The 21,051-nt window shown below is 38.6% G+C and overlaps 1 protein-coding gene across 10 annotated transcripts in view; it reads left to right on the top strand.

Moving 5' to 3' along the window:
* The window catches only part of THSD7B (thrombospondin type 1 domain containing 7B), a 960,849-nt gene that overhangs the window by 419,560 nt on the left and 520,238 nt on the right, over positions 1 to 21,051 (top strand). For all 10 annotated transcript variants that reach the window (XR_014830551.1, XR_014830550.1, XR_014830553.1 and 7 more), the window contains one exon: positions 5,253 to 5,450. Coding sequence is in view for 6 of the 10 variants with exons in the window: in XM_085001332.1 (XP_084857458.1) it covers positions 5,253 to 5,450 (198 nt within the window). In the remaining 4 variants the exon portion in view is untranslated. The remainder of the gene's footprint in view (positions 1 to 5,252; positions 5,451 to 21,051) is intronic.

Raw genomic sequence — 21,051 nt, 5'->3', positions numbered from 1 at the left:
TACAATCACCATGGCTTGAAATTTGATGGGATAGTCACTCCTGTGATTAGAAAGTGGCCTCTAGCTACAGCCAGAGGACATGTCCTATGACCACAGTTCTACAATTGCAAGGAACTGAACTGGGCCAACAAACTGAATGAGCTTGGAAGCTGATTCCTACCAAGAGCCTCCAGAAAGGAATACAGCCAAAATTTTGATTTCAATCTAAGTAGAGAATCAAGCCACACCATGCCTAAATTTCTGATACAATAAATAATTACTTGTTTAAACCACTAGGTATATAATAAATTTTAACTCATTGGAAAATTAAAACATGTTCAGAAATAATGATAGTGTCTCATAACATGAATAAGAAAATGTTTTATATTGAGGGAAGCTACAAAAAAATAAATCTCAGTGTAAAGTGGAATTATCTTGAAGTGGACAATGTGGAACTAACTCATCACATCCATGTCTTTATAATGCACGATAAAATAATAATTTACCTGAAAAAAAATTCTTTCTGATATATAGACATATATTTATATGACATCCCTGTCCTTTTCAGATCCATTCTAGAAAGGCAAGCTTGCCTACAAAAGTTGCTCTAAAGAGGAATTTGATGGAGGCTTCTGGATAGGGTGTCACCATTGGTAACTACTTATTCAGTAAGACTTCAGGGAATCCCCCCTTCTTCCCCTCCCCAGAACAGTATCCACTCCCCCACCTTCCATGATAGCACCTAACCTTCTAAATATCCCCATAGGAAAAGGTATTTGGAAACTGAGAGGCCATGACTATCTTTATGAATACAGTCTTTTATGCTCTGAAACAAATTAATTTAGTTAACTCACTAAAGTAGGAAAACACTGACATGTTTTGGATCTGTAACAATGATGGGGAAAATTTCCACTTCCATCCATGTCTGCTATAGAGATCCACCATTAACGAGAAATCTCTGAAATACTTTTGCTTTGTCATGGATTGTAAGTACAATAGTTTTGTTCTTTTGCCTTTTTTCGGCGCCTGTGTGTGTTGGGGCTGGTGGCAGGCTGGGTCTACTCCTCATCAGAAGCCTTAAGGACTCCTCTGCCCATAATCCGATGCTTCTTATTTCCTGTATTCATAACAGGGTGTCCACTAAAAACAATGTCATAAAATGCTATGCCTGCAGGAATGGTGGTTGATTTCTAAGGAGCTGGAATCAAAGATCCAGTCTGCTCAGGTCCTTTGACTCAGGGTTGTTGCCCAGTGCCCAAGGCTGCTGGAGATGAGGAGCAAAGGGAGTGCTTCAGATGGAATAAGGTCAACTTGCTGGCTATTGCTTTCAGCCCATCCCAGTGGAGTTAGTGTGGAGATAAATGTTGGCCATGGGTGGGGTGGCTTCCTAGAAACTCATGTCGACACTTTGGTCCCACTCGAAAAGTGAAGGTATAAGTCCTTAAACCCGATTGGCCCTCCTGAGCCTCCTGTAATTTTTCTATGGTTTCAATTAAAAAAAAAATTGACCTCTCTTCTGCCATTTTTACTTCTTTCCTTTTCTCTCCCCACCCACGAATCACTCTTTTCTAATTATCTTCAGTGGACTATGCACTAAACCAGTAGAATATATACTAAATCCTTGAGTCCAGAGGAAAAACAAAAAAAAAAAACAAAAAAAACCCTTCAATATTAGTTTCAAGGTGAACTGAATCTGTGGTCAGGAAGTGATTATTAGAACATCTTGCTACCCAGTACCTAAAATTCTGTTATCTAATCTGTATAGCTTTATTTCAAGGAAGTGATCCATGGTACTGTTGGATTCATTGTATGAAGTGGGGCTAGGACATGCCGTACACTAGAGCTGAATTGAATTCTTTCTTGTGAGGAGGTAATGGCTGAGGAAAACCTAAGCTGAATGTCATACACCTCCATTTTTTATAGAAGTATAGTTGATTTACAATTATTGTGTTAGTTTCAAGTGTGCAGCACAGTGATTCAGTTTTATATATATACACATATACATATTCTTCTTCAGATTCTGTTCCCTTATAGGTTATTACAAAATATTGAGTAGAGTTCTCTGTGCTATACAGTAGGTCTTCGTTGGTTATCTATTTTACATATAGTAGTGTGTATATGTTAATCCCAAACTGCTAATTTATCCCTCACACATATTCATTTAATCAGTTACATGTCTTAGAAGAAATAATAAGGTATCATCTAGTCTTAGTTTTTCTGTATGCAAAATGAGAATAGTAACTTATGAAATGGTTTAGGGATATATCAGAAAAGTGGCTACTGTAGTATTAGCAGAGCATAGATACTTCGTGAAAGCATGTGCTTTTTGCCTTGTTGGACTGTATGCTCTGTGGAAAATAGATTTATGTTTTCTGTCCCTCCTGTGGCTTACCATAGTATATTACAGTGATCTACATATGGCAGTTACTGTTTACTGAATGATAATGTCTGATTAATATGGAATTCAGTAAATGAAGGTAAGTGGTTGGCTGGCCCCAACCACCATGGACTTGGCCATTGTGTATCTTTCAGAGCAGAAACACCCAAGGGAAACCTGATGTCTATTGCAGCCATGAACACCAATGTGTGATTAAAGTTAAGGGCTAACAAGAGAATCCAAGGTTTTTGTTTTATGCTGAGCTTGTGCTTTGATTTGATCCTAGTTAGAGTCAGGACAAGGGTAGTGCAGATGAAAGACTGAAAGAATTTATTGACTGAAGAGATGCCATCTAAAGATTTATGGCAAGATAGATGCTGCTTGATTTATAGAGGAAAATACACATGCCCCTCAATGGCATTAAGCTCTAGGTAATAGGACACCAAGCATCCTTTAGTAAAGACTGCTTAGATTCTGAGCTAGTTGTCAATCATTGTAAATCATGGAGACCCATGTCATGTCCTGCTTAAAGATATAAACTAAACAAGCACAAACGTAAGATGGTAAATAAGCAGCCTGTGGGCATTACATCTAAGAATAGAGGTCACCCAAGTGATGTGGCAGTGAGGACTCAGAGGTCATGTAGTTTGATGTCCATCAAGTGTAGTATAGAGCCTTGAGCTATTCTCAGGGTGACCTAGGAAGGGGGCTGAACTCTTCTGCAGGTTTTCTTTTGACTAGTGGGTGACACAGACTTGGACGCATGAAACACAGCAGAAGCCATCTATTGTTTTAATTGCCTCTGAAATTAATACTTTCAGTGCCATGCGGAAATGGTCTCTGACTGGCTGAATGACGCCTTCCCAGAGGTGGCCAATCCGTAAAGTACAACTCTAAGAGTGTCTTTTAAAGGAAGCTCATGTGTTAAGCCTAGACCAAGAGAACCCATTTAAAGCACTTATGGCAGTGCATCTAAAATCCTTGCCCAGTCCTGCCTTATTCTAAGGGAGCTCAGCTCCCTCTTGTGGCCTTAAACCATGTGTCCATTTGTTCCAGCCTCCTTGGCTGGGCTACTTCAGAGGAGGCATCTTTTACCAACTACACCTTGAGTTGTGTGTGTGTGTGTGTGTGTGTGTGTGTGTGTGTGTGTGTGTGTGTGTGTATTTGATTTACAATGTTTTATCAATTCCTGCTGTATAGCAAAGTGACCCAGTTATACGAATATATACATTCTTTTTCTCACATTATCCTAAATCATGTTACATCACAAGTGATTAGATAACATTCCCTGTGCTACACAGCAGGATCTCTTTGTTTACCCAATCCAAATGGTAGTTTACATCTACTAACCCCAAACTCCCTGTCCATCTTTTTGTTTCACTACCACGTGTGGGGAAATTAGTGTGATCCTGGCAAACCCAGAGGGATACACTTGGCTTTGTTACCTCTTGTACTTCTCACTCTCTGGAACCTGTCTTTCTCCCCTCCTCTTCTGGGAAGGGTGGTGGGGTACCATACCACCTTCTTCTGTGACGTTAGTGTTCTCATGATCTCTATCTTCCTGGCTAAGTCATTCATTCATTCACCCATTCATTCATTCATTTTTACTTATCCCAAGGAATAATTGAGCCATTATTTTTTAAGATAGTAGCAGACGATATGATTGGTTTTGTTTTTTTTAAAAAAAAAGTAATAAAGGTACATAAATCCATTGATTGAATTTGGAGAATTAGAGGATGGAAGGTTAAATATGAGATCCATAGAGGTTCGGCCTAGCTTTTAGAAGTGCTATATACTGAGGGTAAGAGATGGAAAACTCACACACTGAAGGGTTACATCTCATTCTCCATCACTTTTTATTTATTTTGATTAAGTTATCATTGATTTACAGTGTTTCTTCAATTTCTGCTGTACAGAAAAATGACCCAGTCACACATATATACATTCTTTTTTTTCATACTACCTTCCCTCACTTAGCTTTTAAAAGTATAAATTAGTTTCTATCATTTAAAAATAGAGAGGTTTCATGTAAAATCCAAACATAACTTGGATTCGGCTTCCTAGACAAAATTGGAAGATTTGACAACAGAGAGTTCACATTTCCTTGTAGCAGTGAATGGAAGCCACACACTTTAGTAAAGCACAGTCCTCTATTTTGCCACAGATCCCACCACTCCCTACCATCTGTGGTTGACCCATATCCCTCAATTTTCACAGGATCTATAGCTGTGACCATGTAGGCTTATAGCCTGTGAGACCCATCCATATCCTCATTATGGTATAACTTTGGATCCGAGTCCCAAAGTACATTTTTGAAACTGACCACTAGTCTAGTGACCCATATCTAGCCAAGGTGGGGAGTGTGGTCCAGGGAAGTTCTATCTTCACTGGGCTGGCTGACCTGGATATCTCAGGAGAGTGATACAGGGAGATCTCAGGGCCTGAACCTGTGAAGTTTCAGGCAACCAGGATATGTCAATGTATGATGTCTTTCAGCTTAATACAGGGTAACAGGAATGTCATAAACAACAGCAAAAAAGAAAATGGGGATTTATCTCTGTTTAGCTTGTTTCTGCGAGTCATCATTTATTTTTACTGGCTTACTGATACCATTGGACATAAGCTATTTATTATTCCATTTGACTATGCCTGGCCTCTCCAACTGCTAAGCTGTAAATGCTCAGAAGTTAGGTTTCCTGTTCCAGTTCTTTTCCACTTTGTCTCTCCTATCGTTTCCTTAGCTCCCCATTTCCCATAAAATAAAACATGTGAAAATAATACATGCCTTAGAGCTGCAGGTGTAAAATAAATTTTCATAAATTTCCAAGCCTCTGCTTCCTTTCCTTGGCTGGATAAGGATGGAATCTCATGAACCTTTTGTTCCCTTTCATTTTAGGATTTAGAATGAGACAGCGCCATGTCCTCATGGAGTCCACAGGGCCTGCGGGGCGTTGCCCTCACTTGGTGGAATCTGTCCCTTGTGACGATCCACTGTGTTACCGATGGCTGACATCCGAAGGGATCTGTATCCCTGATCACGGCAAGTGTGGCCTGGGACACCGCATCCTCAAGGCTGTCTGTCAGGATGAGCGAGGTAAGACCCCCAGGAAACACAAGGGTTGTTAAGGGATATCTGCTAAATAACACATTGCGAAGCTCATAGTTTGCCCAAGGGAGAGAAACACAGCCTTTTCTAGACTTAAATATTTAAGTCAAGTGAGACATTGCTACAAAGTAAGCTGCCTTGATGTAATGTGAGGCCGCGCACTCCCTGATAAAAGAACACTATTTAGGAGTCCCGTCGTGGTGCAGTGGTTAACGAATCCAACTAGGAACTAGGAACCCTGAGGTTGCGGGTTCGATCCCTGGCCTCGCCCAGTGGGTTAAGGAGCCGGCATTGCCGTGAGCTGTGGTGTAGGTCGCAGATGCGGCTCGGATCCCGCGTTGCTGTGGCTCTGGTGTAGGCTGGTGGCTAAAGCTCCAATTAGACCCCTAGTCTGGGAATCTCGATATGCCATGGGAAGCGGCCCTAGAAAAAAGGCAAAAAGCCAAAAAAAAAAAAAAAAAAAAAAGAAAAGGAACACTTTAATTTTGCCTGCATGTGATACAGTAGACCTAAAGACTTCTCTGGAGTTTTTAATTGCTTAAGACAAACTGAATGCAAAAATGGTCTGGATAGCCTTCAGATTATCAATACCAAAAAAGTTTTATGTGCCTTTATTGATGTGGATATGTAACATCAATATGTTACATTACATTACATTACATTAATAATATGTAATACTGCCTTATAAAGATTCCAGGGCTTCAACTCCCTCCAAGTGAAAAAGGAAAACAAAAAACAAAACCCAAAACACTAAACGCTATCATTTCATTAATATTACACTAGATCAGAATCAGTTCTAGACACAATGCTAACATTTCTAAAGAACCTTTTTTTTGGGGGGGGGAGGGCTGCACTTGAAGCATATGGAAGTTCCCAGGCTAGGCGTTGAATCTGAGCTGCAGCTGCCGGCCTAAGCCACAGCCACAGCCATAGCAATGTGGGATCTGACCTGCCTCAGAGACCTATACCATAGCTTACGCAATGCCAGATCCTTAACCTACTGAGTGAGGCCAGGGATCCAACCAGCATCCTCATGGATACTAGTTGGGTTTTTTACTGCTGAGCCACAATGGGAACTCCCTAAAGAACCATTTTTAAATATAAATTGTCATGATTTACAAAACTATTAACAGTGGTGTCTTTCATTCCTCATGTCAAGCTTCTGGTACAGTCATTGTGTGAAATGAAGGTGTGATTTAGAAAATATCTCAGTCACCTGGAAATGAGAAAAGTGACATTTAAAACCTTTATCCTCGAGTTAAAAAAATATTTGGTCTCTTGGAAGGGTATCCAGTATGCGTATTAATCAGCTCTGCCATGAGAAGTCATAATTTATATGCACTCAGTGTGTGGAGTGACATGTTTTGACTTATGGAGTGAAGAAATCCATAGACCAGGAGGAAATTACAAAGTGAACTTAGGATGGATATTAGTATCCACACAGGGCTGACATTCATCAGTGCATTTCTTATTCCCTTCCTTCCTCTCCCTCCCACTCTCTCTTTCTCTCTCCCTCTCCCTCCCTCCCTTGCTCCTTCCTTCCCTTCCTTCTTTCCTCTTCTTTTTCCCTCTTCCTCCATTTATACTTCCTTCTCCTCCCCTCTTCCTCCATTTGTACTTCCTTCTGTCATAATTAGACAAATATACATTTTACCAAGAAATGTAAACAGTTACCTCATGAAGTCAGGTATTTGTTTAATTAAATAGAGGGAGACACCAGATTGTATTAGCTACAGTCCTTTTTGACTAAATAGTGAAAACTAGCAGTGGCTTCTAATATTACCAAATACTCTTTGAACTGTGATGACATACGTACAGTTTATTAACAGTGGCACACAAGCTCACTCTTTTAATTTAAGAAGAGTGGTATTTTTTAATTTAAGAAGAGCAGTATAGACATTTAAAACCTGGGCTCTAGAGTCACACAAGTTGGAATTTCCATTCTGCTACTTTTCTGCTAGATGATCTTAGGCAAATTATTTAACTGTGGGGGCATCTTTTCCTTCAGCTATAAAGTGGGGATAATAAAACTTACTTCTCATTTTCAGATTGTGAGGGTTAAATTACCTATATAAAAGTGATTAGCGAAGTGCCTAGCACATAACCATTCAAAATAAGCTATGAGCTTATTTCACTTGTAATGCAGATTTATTGCTATTCTCTGTCCCAGTGGATTCGTGGAAAGAGCATTCCTTTATAAAATGAAAATAATAATGAGAATTAGAATAACAATACTGATTTGCCTTCCCAACCTGGAGTTGTGGAAACAAGATCATTTGTTTGGTTGAGACTCAGTGACAAATGCCCTACAGGCTTTGTCATCTTATAGGTATTGGAGACTTTACAAAGATGTCATATTTTCTCCACCAGGCCAGGGACTTCTTTTACAATGTGTTGTATGCCTTTGACAGTATTGCAGAGCAGGAGCTTCTGATTTATAATTAGAAAGGCATATTTGGTCTCTTTCCCTGTTCTGGCACACAGCTTCTAAAACCATTGGAATTTCTTGAGCATTAAGAGTGCATCTTTTTTTAAAAATAGTATTTGGTCTCTGGTATTCAGTGCCTGAAATCACTTCCATAAAGGTAAAATTGGTTTCTTGTTATTCACATCAAGCTCCTTTCTACCACAGCTGGGTTATATTAATGAAGTGATTTTGGAAACTACCTAAAGGTGGGGGTGGTTGCCATGGGAACTAATCATGACTAGAAGGTTGGAACTTTTCATCTGACCCCCTGATATCCAGGGAGGGGGAAGGGGCTGGAGGTTGAATCAACCATTAATGGCCAATGAGTTAATCTCTCATGCCTATGTAATGAAGCCTCTATAAAAACCCAAAAGGACCTGGTTCAGAGAGCTTCCAGGTTGGTGAATGTGTTGAAATTTGGGACAAGGAGATTCCTCATCGTTTCCGGTACCTTGCCATATGCAGATCTTCCATCTGACTGTTCCTGAATTTTATCTTATCATGATAAACTGGTTATCTAGTAAGTAAAACAGGTTTTTTGAATTCTGTGAACCACTCTAACAAATTAATAAAACCCAAGGAGAGGTTTATGGAGCTTCTGACTCATACCCAGTTGTTCACAAGTACAGGTAAAAACCTGGAGTTTAAAACAGGTTATTGGACTCCTCAGTTTGTAGCTGATTGGTTAGAAGCACAGGTAACCTGGGCTTGAGATCAGAGTCTTAAGTGGGGGAAGTCTTGTGGGACTGAACCCTTTGCCTATGGAATCCAATGCCACCTCCAGGTAGCTAGCGTCAGAATTGTGTTGAAGGGTAAAACAGCCGGTATTGGAGAATTTGCTTGGGGTAGTGTGGGGAAACCCCACCCCCCACCACACACATATATTGTAATTGAGTGCAGAACACTTTTTACAAAGCTATCCACTTGACTATTTTACAGCTGTTCTAGAGTTTTATTGCCTATTCCTGTGAAATAACTACTGTTCAGCATTGACCTACACTTCACAGTTTCTTTCCTTCTTTCTTTGCTTTTTTTTCTTTTTTGGCCACCCCATGGCATATGGAGTTCCTGGGCCAGGGAACAAATCCAAGCTGCAGTTGAAACCTAAGCCACAGCTACAGCAACACCAAATCCTTACCCCACAATGCCAAGCTGGGGATCGAACCTGTGTCCCAGTGCTCCAAAACTGCCACTGATCCCATTGCACCAAAGCAGGAGCTCCTACACTCTCAATTTCTATGGGAGAAGCAGGAATTACTACTGGTTCAGAACAGTTTCATGAAGTCTTCATGATCTTTAAATGCCTGGTTGGCTCCTTCATCTTTTGTGGGGCAATAGCTGTAGTTGTGGTTATAAGAACACATTGTCTTCCTGACGTCTGAAACAGACTTTTGTGCAGTGAGAAATTGATCTGGTTGCACTTTCTGAAGTTTAGCTTCTATGAGATTCTGGATGATTGATGATCAAAGTTTGCCCAAGAAGTGCTTCTCTTTGATTCTCCACCCCTTATCATAGTCTTTCCATATTTATAGGAGTTGATAGAACTGTTGTTGCTCATTAAAATCCTTGAAGAGAAAAAAAGTATGGTTGAGATCTATTTAATGAATCTTCTGTGATTTATTTTTTTTTTGTAAACACTTGATACTTTTCATCACTCAGTATTTGTTTCATAGGCCATTTTTTTTTTGTCTTTTTAGGGCTGCACCTGTGGCATATGGAGGTTCCCAGGCTAGAGGTCTAATCAGATCTGTTGCTGCCAGCCTTTGCCAGAGCCACAGCAATGCCAGATCCAAGCCATGTCTGCAACCTATACCACAGCTCACGGCAATGCTGGATCCTTAACCCACTGAGGGAGGCCAGGGATCGAACCCACAACCTCATGGTTCCTAGTAGAATTTGTTTCTGCTGTGCCACAAGGGGAACTCCTCATAGGCCTTTTTGTTTCAGAATTTATTCATAGGTAAATGGATGACACCCAAAGAAATAAACCTTTTTTGATTAAAAAATCAAATGCGTAACAGATCTAATTAGGCTCGTTATAATTGCAAGTTTAGTTGCTTTGTCCTTTATTTTAAGGCTTTTCCGTATTGACTCCTTCCAGGTGTCCCATATACCAAAAGTAACATTCAATTCCTTGCAAAATGTATACACCTCATACAGGTTGTGGAGCCAAGAGATTTTCACATGGCTGTGATCAAGATTCTATAGGATGCTTGAGTGTCTTATGAACATCACTCCCACCACTTTGAAGACATGACTCTTTTCCAGAAGTTCATCCAGACCATTAACTTGAAGACTTCAAAAATACACAACATATGTCACATTGAAGCCAAGAAATAACTGGAAATAGCAATTTGATATAGCTAAAACTTTTGGGTTAGTTTAAGAACATGATCTACTTTGGACTACTTAAGATTCAAATAGTTGTCTATGAATTTCTACAGCTATCTCTATAGATACAGTACTTTGATCCATTCTTTATTTTGATTTGTTGGTGATACTTTCCAGTTAGTCTCACTAAAGTTGCTCTTTCTCAAATAGCCTTGTGATTGTAGTAAACAATCTGTTAGTCAATGACATTTATTTCCAGGAAGAAAATTGTATCATAGATTACATGAGTGAGTATTATGGTTTAGAATCTGATTTCCAGTACTTTCGTGGATTAGCTTTGATTTCTGTCCTTGGGCATCTAATCATCAGTATACGTCAAAAGAAGTCTATTGAATATAGAGTATATGTAAGTTTTTCTTGTCTCATTGGAAAGTACATCTCCTTGGCTATGGCGTAGGCCAGCGTGTCAGCTATGATTTGACCCCTAGCCTGGGAACCTCCATGTGCCACAGGAGCGGCTCTAAAAAGACAAGAAGGAAGGAAAGCAAGCAAGCAAGCAAGCAAGCAAGCAAGCAAGAAACATATGTCTCCTACATTTCAAAAGGGGCACTTGAGTTTCCATACAAATTTTAAAATTATTTGTTCTAGTTCTGTGAAAAATGCCATTGGTAATTTGATAGGGGCATTGAATCTGTCGATTGCTTTTGGTAATATGGTTATTTTAACAATCTTGATTCTCCAGTCCTAGAGATCACCATACTAAGTGAAGTAAGTCAGATAAAGATAAATATCCGATGATATCACTTGTATATGGAATCTAAAAAAAATGATACAAATTAACTTAATAAAATAGAAATAGACTCATAAACATAGAAAACAAACTTGTGGTTCCCAAAAGGGAAAGGGAAGGAGGGAGGGATAAATTAGGAGTTTGGGATTAACATATATACACTACTATGTGTAAAACAGATAAACAACAAGTACCTATATAGTGATAGGTAGTGATATATATATCTGAATCACTTTGCTGTACACCAGAGACTAACATAGTGCTGTAAATCAATTATATTTCCATAAAAAAGGAGGGCATTTGAAAGTAAATTGTGTGATGAAAACTGCAAGCTGACACATTTCTCCTTTAGATTATCAAGTTAATCCTCTGTTTTCAACTTTGTTTCTCCAAGATGTAACTGGTTTATTGCTGCTAGGTTTCACTTGCCATTGATGAAGGTTTAGCGTCAGCTAACATCTTCCCAAAGCAGGTTGGGAAAATCCACATAATGCTGCGGTAGTAGGAAGCATTTCCAGTGACTGGCAGGTGGCCACTATTTATTATCCTTCATGTCTCTATGATGCAAAGTGGACAGATGACACCACAGAGTCCTTGGATAAACACCAGACTGCCTGCTGGAGTGGTCAGACTCTGAGTAGTCATCACATTATTGGCTTCGTTATTTGCCAAAGAGGCTGTCTTTTATTCAGCAAACATCTTTATTCATAGATAATGCAGTATACATTCTACACTTGTAGAAAGCAATGCCCATGCTGCAGAAGAGTGTAATACATCAGGAAGAACATGATATACACATTGACAGGTACATAGAGTTAAGAATTCTGTGGTGTCTCTGATTTTCTTTGTGGTGCATATATTTGCACAGAAAGCATAAGGAATGATTTCCCATCATTAAGGGAACTTGGCTTTTTCTTTTAGTGGTATTTTTCTATGAGTTCTTGCCTTGTATCATTATCTTGAGCAATCCAAAAATGTGATATTTAATCTCAGCTGAAATGGCATGTGCTTATAAGCCCTGTCACCGTAAATGCCTTTTCTAGGATGACTGTAATTGGTGGAAAGTGTCCTAAAATGATCATTTGCTTGAGCAAATGAAGATGCTGATTTACTTGAGTTGGATTAAGATGTTGAAACATGTTTTTTTAAAATCTATGACTGGAGTTGGAATTTTCGTTTTGTTTATTTTTGTCTTTAAATCTCAAGAAATGTTCTTGGGCTGATGTGTGAGAATAAAGTCAAGCTCCATTCGTAGAAGTCATTGATCAGAATATCTTGTGAATCATCAGAATTCCAAATAGAACTCCTTTTGTGTTTTCAAGTCATTATTTTTTAAACTCTTTGATCATACTGTATCTTATATTGGTTAGTGAGTACTGCTTTACTTCTCTGCATATGTTTTTTCTTTCTTTTTTAACAAAACTTTCTGCTATTTTAGCACAATGTTTATATTGTTACATTTTAGGAAGAATTAGGAAAAGATTATTCATCAGGTATTTCTTTGCCATACAAGTATTTTCCTGCAGTGAGTCAACCTATTTAAGAGATAACACAAAATGAGGGCCACCGCAGAGATTACAGTGCCTTTAAATTAAAATTCAAGATGGATCTCCTAAAAGTTTTGAACAATGGTTCAAATAAGTGTACAGTTGATAAAGATGTGCATGATGGAAAGAATGAGTAATTGGAATTTTTTTGAACAAGTAACTATCATTTTGTTCTTATTCTCTTCATTCTTTGTTTCTATTTTGAGTAAAGGAAAAAAAAAACCGTATCTTTGCCTAAGGTTTGGGAATCTTAGAACTAAGTTGCCAAGTATTGAGAGGGTTTCCAAAGGGGAAAACAACATGGACATGCATTTTATATTCAATGTAAATTAGAAAAATGGCCTTTTGGAGTAGTCAGACTCAGTAAGTGCTATTATTTCCTGCCCAGATCCTTTGGCCATTTACCATTTCTGTGCATGCTGGCCAGATATTCAACTGATACCACTGGCATCTCTTTGCCTAAGGAATTTTTCCAGCCACTGAAGCTTTTTTTGCCCACATATGTGGTCAGAAGTGCCAGGCAATGAACAATCCCAGGGAGCAACCTTCAACCAATGATTGAGAGTCAGTGTATAAATACCACTCCCTTGCCCCTCAGATAGAATAACCTTGAGTTGTATGCACTATGCTGTGTCCTAGAATTCCCAGTGAAACGAAGCACCACTTACTAATGGTCTGATTTTGTTTTTTTGTCGTAATTTCATGATTTTTTTTTACTATTCCTGCATTTTATTCTTAATTTTTACTCAACAGATTTTACTATATTTATAGTTGTGCAACAATCATCATAAACCAACTTTAGAGCATTTCCATCACCAAACCCCAGCCCGTCCCCCCACTAACCTATCTCCTTTGATAACCATAAATTTTTCAAAGTCTGTGAGTCAGTATCTGTTCTGTAAAGAAGTCCATCATATCCTGTTTTTAGATTCCACATAAAAGTTATAGCATATGATGCTGTTGTCTCACTAACTTCACTTAGCATGATAATTTCTAGGTCCATCCATATTGCTTCAAATGCCATTATTTCTTTCCTTTTTATGGCTGATTAATATTCCATTGTGTATATATACCACTTCTTCTTTATACACTCTTCTGTGGATGGGCATTTAGGTTACTTCCATGTCTTGGCTATTGTATATAGTGCTGCAATGAACATTGGAGTACATGTATCTTCTCTAGTCATGGTTTATCCTGGATAGATGCCCAGGAGTGGGATTGCTGGGTCAAATAATTATTCTATTTTTATTTTTTTGAGGAATCACCATACTGTCTTCTGTAGTGGTTTCATCAATTTACATTCCCACCAATAGTTTAAGAGGATTCCCTTTTCTCCACACCCTCTCCAGCATTTATTGTTTGTAGACTTTTTAATGATGGCCATTCTGGCTGGTGCAACATAGTACCTCATAGTTTTGATTTGCATTTCTCTAATAATTAGTGATGTTGAGCATCTTTTCATGTGTGGTCTGATCTTTTTGATCACATAGACTTTATCATCTTCCTTCTATTTCCTGTCTCACTCCCCTACTCTTGCACTAGCTCCCTGACATTATTCCCCAATAAACACAATAAATACATGCTCATGAGTCTTTTGTCACAGGGTTTGCAACTGAAACTGAGACAAGGCTACTGGGAAAACTATTTAGTAGATCTACTCCTGTAGGAGGCATAGGATTAAGTTCAACTCAGACCATATGAATGATGATTTTTAAATATCTCCTTCCAAGGAAAAAATTATACAATCTCTCTTGAGATCTCATTCAATATTTTGAAAAGCCCTCACTATTTCTCACTTGTTGAATCATATCCATAGGGCTTCAATATACTGCTTCTGTCCTCCCTTTGAAAACATAAAAACCAAAATAAAACAAAAACATTAAAAAAATTGCATTGGAGTATAGTTGACTTACAAAGATGTGCTAATTGCAGGCATACAGCAAAGTGAATCAGTTATACATATGCATACATCCATTCCTTTTCAGATTCTTTTCCCACAGAGGTTATTACACAGAGACAATGCTGGTAACTTATACCATCCTCAGTTTTGTTTTCTAACAATTGAGTTATTTTATGACTCTCAAGGGAGAACTAGTTTATTCTTGTTTTCATTTGGTAGTGATTCCAGAGAGGATTTGGATGTGAACAAGAACAAGAAAAGCAGACTTTTTTGGGTGTTAAGGGACCCATCTGAAGTGTTAGGGTGTCATGTTGCTTTATTTCCTTTTTTCTGGTTCAGTGGTTCTAAATCTATGGTATATACCAGAATCACTCAGAGGGGTTCTAAAAACACAAAGTCTGACCCCCACCCCACCCCCATCACCAATGTGAGGGTTTCTGATTCAGTAGGTCTGGGATGGGGCTCAATAATTGGTATTTCTAACAAGTTCCCTGTTGATGCTGATCATTCTGGTCCAGGGATCATACTTTAAGAAACACTGTTCTAGGCAGAAGGGGGCCTATTGGCAGCCTTGTCACATTGATATATTACAGAGGTGGGCTAGAATAGTGAAAGGCATGTCTTATATTTCGTCATAATCAGCAGTGGTATTGATTCTAACCTTTTGTTTCTTGTTTCCTGCTGGGGAAATTATTCTTGAATTCCATGAAATATATTACTCTCTTCCCAGAAGCAAGCAGTGAGTAAATATTCTTTTATTTCTTTATTGTTACCCAGACAGATTACTAAAAGATCAAATAGTGGAAAGCAATAGCATACTTTTGCAGAAACAGAAGGCACATAATATGTGAGATGAGTTATTTATGTTTAGAAGAGAGAATTTTCATTTTTAGCAAGCTATCTTTCTCAGACCACCAGCTGGCTGCAGTTTGGTGTCAATGTCCTTACCAAAGGATGTGTGGTGATGACAAATATGTTGTATTAAATTTTGAAATGAACCTGACATTGCAGTTCAAAGTGCCAATAAGATCAGGCTGCTATTCACACTACAGGAATCAGACTGCAAGGGAAATTAAATATGAGAGTTCCTATAGCCAAGTTCCTCATTCCCTTTCATTGAGATGTCTTACAGTGAAATTAAAGGTGAAACTTTAATAATGTTTGGCAATGAGGGAATCAAAAAGAGAAAAATAAAGACTCATTCTTATCAGAGTTTTCTCATCCATGTTTGACAGGAGGGTGGGGAATGGATGTAAGCTAGTAAATCAATTTAAATGCTAAAGAGAGAGGAACTGTAATGCAGTTTTAAGTATATTTGCTGTATATTGACGGTTGATAAACAGGTATTGTATTTTAAATTATTTCCTCTTTCCACTCTGTTACCTACCTAGACATTGCAAAATACCTTTTGTCTTTTTTCTCTTTTACTGAGGCACCTAAAGAAATGACTATATTCACATCACTACCCAGCAGTATTCCATAATCAGACTATAGTCTGATTTCCCCAAGTTTATAATATTTAGAAATAGCTTAGAGTAAATTGCTTCCTGAGTATGCATATGCCTCTTATAGAAAGATTGTCTCCTTTTTCTACATCTTATGAAATTCTCACTAGGCCATCTACTTTCTGTTCCCATTCCTAAGAGTCAAAAAGCAAAATGGAGAGTTCCCATTGTGCCTCAATGGTAATGAACCTGACCAGTATCCATGAGGATGCAGGTTCCATCCCTGGCCTCGCTCAGTGGGTTAAGGATCTGGCATTGCCTTGAGCTGTGTAGGTTGCAGATGCATCTTGGATCCTGCAGTGCTGTGGCTGTGGCATAGGCTGGTAGCTATAGCTCCAATTTGACCCTAAGCCTGGGAACCTCCATATGCTACAGGTGAGGCCCTAAAAGCCAAAAAAAAAAAAGAGAGAGAGAGAAAAGAAAAAGAAATCATACAATGTACTGATACTTCAAAATGTAACTGATATGATTAAATGGTCACCCCAACCTTTCAGTGAAAATTGATGTGAAGTTGTCACCCTTCCCACTACTTACAACTTTCTGGACGTGCCCTGAACCTCTCAATTCCATTGTGTATGCCACAATTTTTTGGAGGGTGGAGGGCATGCCTGCAGCATGTGGAAGTTCCTGAGCCAGGAATTGAACCCACGCTACAGTAGTGACTTGAGCCACATCAGTAGCAGTGCCATATCCCTAACTCCCTGAGCCAGCAGGGAACTCCGCTAGTATTATTAACAAGGATTACTTATAGTATTAGTAATAGGGATATAATTTTGCTTTCTCATTCTGAAATGTGTTTTAAAGTGGTGTCTGGCTGTTCCATGTGGCCTTTGGCTGGTTAATACTGACATACCATCTCTACTTTTCCCCCTGTGTAGACATAGGAAAAGTAAAGAACATGGATTAAAATATATTTCTATTATGATGGAGTAATTTCCACTGATAGAATGGCCAATATAACTGAAATAGGAAATGCAATAAGAGTCTTACCTATGCTATACTCATTCGAGTGATTTCTGGAAAATATAATGAAATAAAACTCTCTTGGGAAGGCTAATCCATCCCACACAAAACCAATTAAGAGAAAATTTTACTTAGACTTATATTTAAGACCTTTTTGTACTTCTAAATTAAAATAACAATTTATACATATACTTTATGATTGGTGATTCAAAATTAAGAATTCATAGTGTGTAACCCTTTCTTACACACTGTGGATTCTTAATTGCTGTACTATTTATTCCATACTTACTGAGCTGTGTGCTGTGCTCCAAGAATTATATAATTTTCCATGGAGAAATATCTAAGAAGTAGGAAGAAAAAAGTTTAGAGAAATCATACATTTTGCATCAGAGAAATATTAAACAAAAAATGTTTGGAAAGTTAATTTGAGGGTATCTTAGGACCGTAATACTTCTCTTACTCCACAGGTAGTTTTCAATCCAACAAGTATCTAGGAAGTCCATAGCTCATTGTAAGTGCTACCTCTACCTATTACCTCTATGGTAATTTGCCTTCACAGTCAAGATTATGTTATTCCCCTGCCTAAAATGCTCATCCTCCTCTTCTTCCTTTGGTTATTCTAACTTGTCCTTTAAAAACTTGGATTGATGCCCTTCAGGGAACCATCCTTCCATTCCTATCCCACCTCTTTAAGCTTGTTGAGAGTCTCAAGTGAATGTTATAGTTGCCATATACCTCAGATTCTTTGCTATAGTCAATTATGATAATGACATTTCCTTTATAGGTAATTGGTTCACAGATTTGTCAGGTTACATCTGTTTGGACCAAGGAGATATGAGAAGAGGAACATGACTAAGGCAAGGTATTTCAGTTGTTATCATGATCCACTGTACAGGTTATATTGTACATGGACATGATACACTGTACAGGTTATGTGGCTTCAGGATGAAGAGGTATAAAGACACTGAGTCCTGGAAGACACTGAGCTGCTGAATCAACAGTCTGAGCACTGGCTGTAATGTTAGTCAATAGATTTCTTTATATAAAACCCAGCACCTATTATAGTTTATATCAGCTGTTGCAGAAGTCATCCTACTTGATGGGGTGACTGGTGTCTTCATGTTCTCATAACACTTTGTAATTCACTTATCAATGTCTTTACTACATCGTATTGAAATTATCTGCTCACTTGTCTATTTTTCCCATTTGACTCTTAATGTTTCAAGGGCAGAGACCTTGACTCATTCCTTGTGTTATTCTTGGCATGATGCCAGAGTGTCTGGCATATTAGAATGAACTCAATAAATATTTATAGAACTTAAGAGAGTTCTTTCAATTGATTTGCACAGCAGCCTAAATGGGAATTATAGTTATTATTTCATCTTATCGATGAGGCCGTTTTAGCCCAAAGATGTTGATAGCCCAATGTCACTCAACCAGCAAGTTCTAACATCAGAATTTGGAACTCCAGACCTAGGACTCCTAATCAGTACTTGTTCTACTTTATCAATGTCAGCAAATGCATATACTTACATATATGTACCAGCATGTACTTGCAACACAGATGTCATATCTCAGTCCCGTGTGATAAATTTCATTGGTGAATATGCTTTTTTTTTTTTTTTTTTTTTTTTTTTGTTAAATGAGGCTTGGGCTGAAATTCACTTTAGAGTGCAGCTCTAAAGAAAGCCGCTGCCAACTGACTGGTTCAGGGCCAAAGATGAAGCCCATTTCTAGCTGCGCTCTTAGCATTTTGACTCATTCCCCTGATGTGAGCTAACAGCAAGAGAGAGATCACCAAATACAATGAAAACATAAATCCCACACATGCTTCCTGTTTCTGTCTGGCGGAAATTATCATTGAGTTTGATATGTAGTACTTAGTTATCTGGTTTTCCCTGACAACTTGAGATCTAGACAGCTAAGCAGCATAGAATTTATGCATTGTCCTAGATTGAGAGGACAGAGAGGAGCAGACTCTCTGAAAAAGATTGGTGAAACCATAAAGGAGAAAGTAGAAGACAGCTCTTCAGGAATAACCAGCTTTTCACCCCTTCATAGCAGAGGAATTACACAGAGACAATAACAGACTGCTCATAACATCATATCATGAAATTTCAGGGCATTCAGTAAAATGCAAACAATTTTTTTTTGTCTTTTTTTTTGCCATTTCTTGGGCCACTCCCACGGCAATGGAGGTTCCCAGACTAGGGGTCGAATTGGAGCTGTAGCTGCTGGCCTACACCAGAGGCACAGCAACATGGGATCTGAGCCACATCTGCGGCCTACACCACAGCTCACGGCAACACTGGATCCTTAACCCACTGAGCAAGGCCAGGGATCAAACCTGCCACCTCATGGTTCCTAGTCGGATTCGTTAACCACTGAGCCACGACGGGAATTCCGAAATGCAAACTTTTTAAACACGAAAGTGGTAATTCCTATTAATCAACATTTATTTAATTATATTTTAGGAATTCCCATTGTGGCTTAGTGGGTTAAGGATCCAGCATTGCCGTGAGCTGTGGTGTAGTCTGGAAACTGCAGCTTTAATTTAACCCCTAGCCCAGGAACTTCCATATGCTGCGGTTGCAGCCCTAAAAAGATAAACTAACAAACAAACCAATAAATAAATAAAGACAAACTTTAATAGTGATTCGTTGAGAAGAGGATGTAGTTTCCCTGTGATATTGTTCCAGAAAATAAATAGGTAGCAAGTAAAGGATAACATGTTTTAAGAGTTCCCACTGTGGTGTTTTGGGTTAAGAATCCAACTATAGCCACTCAGGTCACTGTGGAGGTACAGCTTCAATCCCAGTCCAGTTCTGTGGGTTAAAGGATCCAGCATTCCTGCAACTGCAGCATAGGTCACAGCTGCAGCTTGTATTCAATCCCTGGCCCAGGAACTTCCATTTGCTATGGGTACACCTATTTAAAAAAAAAAAAAGAAAAAGACAAATTTTGGCATAACATCTGAATGTGTGCCCAGCAGGTGTCTAGCAATGATGATTAGAATAACAAGCTCATGGTCACTGAAGGCATGAACCCAGAGGCTGGAGACCTCTTTTTTAGGTTACCTTAGTGGGAATTTCCATACTACTCTGCAAGAGAGGGTTACTCTGTGCCTCCTCTATTGCCATTTTGAACAGGACAGTTCTACATTACTCTTAATTATCCTGTACTTCAGCCCAAGTCAGACCTTGCATATTTCCAATCACTCCCAGGAGAATTTCTCTTGATGGAAAAACCAGAGGCAAGGAGATGCCTGGAGTCTTTCCAGAGTTACCAAGAAAAGGTTATACTTAATTAAATAATGGATTTTAATTAATTGATTGCTTTTAAATACTTGAAAATTAGGTCATTTGCAGCATATTTTGAATGCATTGCAATTAAAAAAACTTATATAACATCATGCTGCAAGTTATAATTTTAGATTTGAGATAAATATGAATTTCACTTATCCAGAAATGCTCATCAGCTTACTGATTGATAAATAAGGATTGCTTATTTTACAGGATGTTACAGGAGGTAGGAGAGAATGATGTGAGGGGAAGTGAGTCTTCCTCTTTAGAATAACAGTAAGGCAGGTAGGTGTGTGTTTATTAAGCTAAGTAGAACCCTATACTTTAGAAACTTGGCAGGAGCACAGTCTCAGATCATTTCCATCTAGTATTTCTCACAAGTGCAGCTGAGAGGAACACTGTTAGTCTAGATATTCTGAAATCTTTCTCTGAATTAAGTCAGGGCAGAGGAGAGCTGTATGCTGGAGCACATAATATTAACAACCTATGAATTGTTTTTGCAGAATCACTTATTGCAATGACATCAGTTGGCCATAGCATGTCAGGTTACTAGATTCTTCCCCACAAAACTTATTGTCATTTCCTCAAAATGTGTATGAGTTAGATCCTGTAGATTATAAGTATGAGCATCCTGTGTGAGGACCCCTAGAAGAAGGACTGGCTGGTCCTAGATTAAGCATGCTTATCATCTCCTGATCACACGGTCAGCTTTTGTTGGATGCACTCAGAAAATTGTACTATTGAGTGGATGCCCATGTTGCCTCCTTCCTGGGTTCACTTCATG

This window comes from Sus scrofa, chromosome 15 (genome assembly GCF_054392235.1).
Source record: "Sus scrofa isolate SSC_HxYL_T2T_F1_AM1 chromosome 15, Sscrofa_HxYL_maternal_Yorkshire_Landrace_v2.0, whole genome shotgun sequence".
In the NCBI taxonomy this organism is placed as follows: Eukaryota; Metazoa; Chordata; class Mammalia; order Artiodactyla; family Suidae; genus Sus; species Sus scrofa.
Note: the sequence above shows the minus strand (reverse complement) of the source record. Positions and strands in the feature narration are given on the sequence as shown.